General features: G+C 35.9%; 1 protein-coding gene across 1 annotated transcript in view; it reads right to left on the bottom strand.

Moving 5' to 3' along the window:
• The window catches only part of adamts7 (a disintegrin-like and metallopeptidase (reprolysin type) with thrombospondin type 1 motif, 7), a 142,552-nt gene that overhangs the window by 93,803 nt on the left and 44,740 nt on the right, over positions 1-4,009 (bottom strand). Inside the window, exon 7 of the mRNA XM_014001567.1 lies at positions 254-403. Within this exon, the coding sequence (XP_013857021.1) occupies positions 254-403 (150 nt within the window). The remainder of the gene's footprint in view (positions 1-253; positions 404-4,009) is intronic.

The following is a 4,009-nucleotide window of genomic DNA, read 5'->3' as shown; positions in this document are numbered from 1 at the left end:
TGTGTGTGTGTGTGATTGTTTGTTTTATATTAGTATCAAATTGACTTTAGTTAGTTTTGAATCTGAATCTCAATAAATTTTATGTTTTGGAATAATTTTTTGTGGTATGGTGCCATTACATGACTTTTGTTGTGAAATGGTGCTGTATAAAAAAAAAAAAACTGAAAAGAAAAATGTTTATAAGTTGAGCTCCGGTTGATTTTTTCCCCCCCAGACAGTTACTTGTGATGAATAGAAGGTGACAAAACCTTACTTGTGTCCCAGCTCATGTGCCACAGTGAAGGCCATTGGAAGGCCAGTGTCTTCACTGATGCTGCAACTGCGATGTGGCTGACACATCCCAGCCACGTGAGACAGTCCCAGAGTCTCACACGGCATGTTGACGGCTGCACATATGTCCTTCCTGGGAAAGGCAAACAGTGTTAGTCAGAYACTTTATCTCCAGCCATTTGGGAGCATTCATTCAGACACTGATTATATGATAAATAACTGCCATGTTTTGATCATTTTTAGATGCAAATTGGATATTTTGTGCGGATGAATTTAAAAATGTATTTTCATTTCCATTCCTTTCGTTGAAAAATTACATTGGTGTCTGAATACAAAGAGCAGTAAAGAGGCACTTACGTACATCAAGCAGGAAGAAAAAGAGAACAGAGGAAGCATGAAGGATTTCTGAGGTGATGTCAACTAAAAAAGTAAAAGTTGAATGACATCACATCAGCTCAGAGCTGGTGAAGCAGCAGAGGAAAGAGGTACATCAAAAGGCAGAGAGGGCAGAGGCAAGATGGCCAAAAGACACAACATCATTATTCGTGTCTAACTTTGATCTTTTAATGAACTTCCCCAACATCAAACTGCTTCAAACTATTTTACCACAGTCAAAAACCACACTGGCCTTTTTCCACACCAGTTCACCTGTTTTTCCTGACGGTTCCTTTCAAAATCACCAAGCATCTTTGCTTTTTAAAAGGATGTTCCCCCCAGCTATAACTCATCATTTTATCTTCARTTCCAAATCCTGTCTGCCCCAAAAGGATCTAATTTCCTTGATGGTTGCAATCTCTTCACTTTACAGGCAAACTGGTCTAATTTATGCTGATGTGAAAAGTAAAAATGAACAAAGTTGTTGAGATTGGAGTTTTATCTGCAGTCTGACATGCAGATGTAAATTTAATGATGCATTTGGTCACAACCTTCATTCACCCGTGAAATTATCAGCTATATTTAGACCTCCAGCTCAAGTCGTTTAGATTCTATTACATAATGTTTATCTTACACACGTGCAGTTGATAAACAACTGAGATGGACAACTGAAGAAGACTGTCCATCTCTTTACTTCGAACTAGGTAGATTTGTTTAATGATGGATCAGTTTAAAAGCTATATGTCAAAGAAACCTATTTAAAAAGAAAGTTTACATCTATTTATAATCGATTTATTAAGGATTACTATGTACAAAACAACGCGCAAACTTCGTAAGGCACTAAATGTTGATTTATTAATGGTGCACAGCGAGGACTGTGTCTGTCAGATGAGCCAAACAGCAGTCAGCGTGTCTACCTCCATGAATATGCAGATTGTACTGTATGGTGATTACCAGATCACACAAAATACTCRGCAGAGGACATGCTGGTATAATCATTTTACACCCACTGTGTGATTTAGAAAACCTTGAAACTAATTGTGCCATTGTTTTAGTGTCTAAATTCAGYATGTTTGAAAGGCAGGTGCAAACTGTCTGCAAAGGGCTTCAGAGGTTATCCCCTGCACTTCAGCAGAGTGACAGTAAATATCCCACTTTAACGCAGTATAAATAAAAAAAAAAAATCCATGCTGAAGACAATCTACAACTTGACACATCTGCAGTTTTCATGAACCACCAGCTCTGGTAATACAGTGTCTGATAGTAATAAAATAAAATTTAGCTCATTTAAATAGAAATAAAATATATCACCGCAGGACTTAAAAATATAAATATAAATGAAAAACCCTTCCTGTTTTTTGGGGTTTGTTTATATCTAGATTCTCTCTGCACCTGTCAAACACCTCTGTGCTAACCTGCGGCACTGGACAGCTGAGCTCTGTAAGCTGTGTTGCATGTTTTGGTTGACAAATTATTAAAACCTTTGCTTTTGTCGATGTTAAAGTATCACATCAACAGTCAAGATAACTGTGYAATGAAAAAGTTACGAAAACATAAAAAATAAATCAATAAATTACTAGAGCTGAGTTGCTGAACCGTTCTAATTTTTTTATATATATATTTTGTGACACTGAATGATGTTTTGTCTGTTTTGTCTTTATCAGTATCATATGCTAAAYTTTCATTTCAATAGTGCGGTCTGCACCACTGCTTCACCTGTCATTCTTTGTGCACACAGTCTTAGGAAACCAAATGCAACATGCCCATTTTTACCACAGACTATTTTTTTTTTATTTTATTTGCGCAGGTCTTCAGTACTGGTTATCTTCCGTCTTCATAAATCAGCGCCTTAAGAAGGAAATTAAAGGTGAAATGAGAATGGAAAAATAAAACCTAAACCTATTATTAACTTTTCCTATTATGTTTGTATCAGTCAATCCCTGATGCCTCAGAAATCAGAAATGAAACATCCAATATCCAAACATCACTTTGTCTGAAATGGAGACAGATGCACAAAGTTTCATCAGGTGTAAATAAGTTAAAGGAACAGGTTTTGCACGGCACAACTGATTTGTCAATTTCACAGAGATTTTTATTTTCTCTCAAATGTATTAGAGAGAATTCAGCTGTGTCCAGCATTGGATCTTGCAGAATGTGGAAAAAACAACGTTTTTTTTTTTGTTCTTTTCCCTTCCAAGATAGTCGTGACTTTTTCTGACAGTACAAATAGAACAAATATGTTGGTGAAACACAACTTGAATATCTTAGATGTGATCTAAAAAGAGACTGTGTATATTTTTTGTAAAGTCATGGGAATAAAGGGAATGAATTATTTAAAGCTTTTATTTACAGAATTTATTCATTATTTGTTTGAGGGTCATATCAGAATACTATACTAAGCATACAGAWACACTGATACAGATACTATGCTATACTACTGTGTGAGTCAAAAGTCACAGGAAACTACTGTATTTTATTTTGTTACTGTTAGAAAATGTTCAAAATTTGAAATTCAATTCAATTCAATATATTCAAATAGCATCAAAACAAATATCATCTTAGGACAATGTACACCAAAAAACTATAAATTTTAAGATGTCAGCAGATTGTGTCAAAATTTGGAAACCCGAATAATGTGCATAGTACCCAATCCAGTTCTCAGTTAACTTAATATTTTATCCTCAGATCTAAAAATCTATTTCATCCTCAGAGCCTGTGTCTGTGGCTCTGAGACTAATCAAAACAAAATGGCCTCTGCTGCTGCTTTAAGCCTACATTAGAGATGTGACTTTCGCGGATGATCCGAATCTTTTGAACGGCTCTTTACTAAGAACGATAGGAGCTGAATCTTGGGGAGTAACGAGCCATTTGTAGTTTTATTTCTTTTATTCCTCATATAATCTTTAGTTTTCATACTTAAATTACTTCCGCTTTGCTTTTTTCATGGAAAATAGGACCAGTTGTGGAGTAGAAGCTCACGGGGGAAACACGTCATCACATAGCCGTACGTAATGACGTTGTCCCGTCATGTGGGTGGAACCATGTGTTTGTTAAGTAGAAACCCCCCCTTCCCCTTCCCTACGTGATGACGTAACTCGTTCAAAATCAAACGGCTTTTTTGATCAGCTCTATAAAACAAACAGCTCCCCAAGATCCAGATCCCTTCAAAGAGCCATTTATCCCATCTTTAGCCTACATGACATTAGTAAACCAGAATATTTATAGAACACCTGGCCACACCCTCTGGGTGTGGTACCTTTTACATCAGCACTGAAATACAGAAGTCTAAACATTTTTCTCAATTTGCTTAGTTTAGAAAATTTATTCATTTTCATTTAAAAACAAAACAAAAACTATACTACTA

This window comes from Austrofundulus limnaeus, unplaced genomic scaffold (genome assembly GCF_001266775.1).
Source record: "Austrofundulus limnaeus strain Quisiro unplaced genomic scaffold, Austrofundulus_limnaeus-1.0 Scaffold9, whole genome shotgun sequence".
Taxonomy (NCBI): domain Eukaryota; kingdom Metazoa; phylum Chordata; class Actinopteri; order Cyprinodontiformes; family Rivulidae; genus Austrofundulus; species Austrofundulus limnaeus.
The sequence above is the reverse complement of the archived record's forward strand: the minus strand, read 5'-3'. Positions and strand labels throughout refer to the sequence as shown.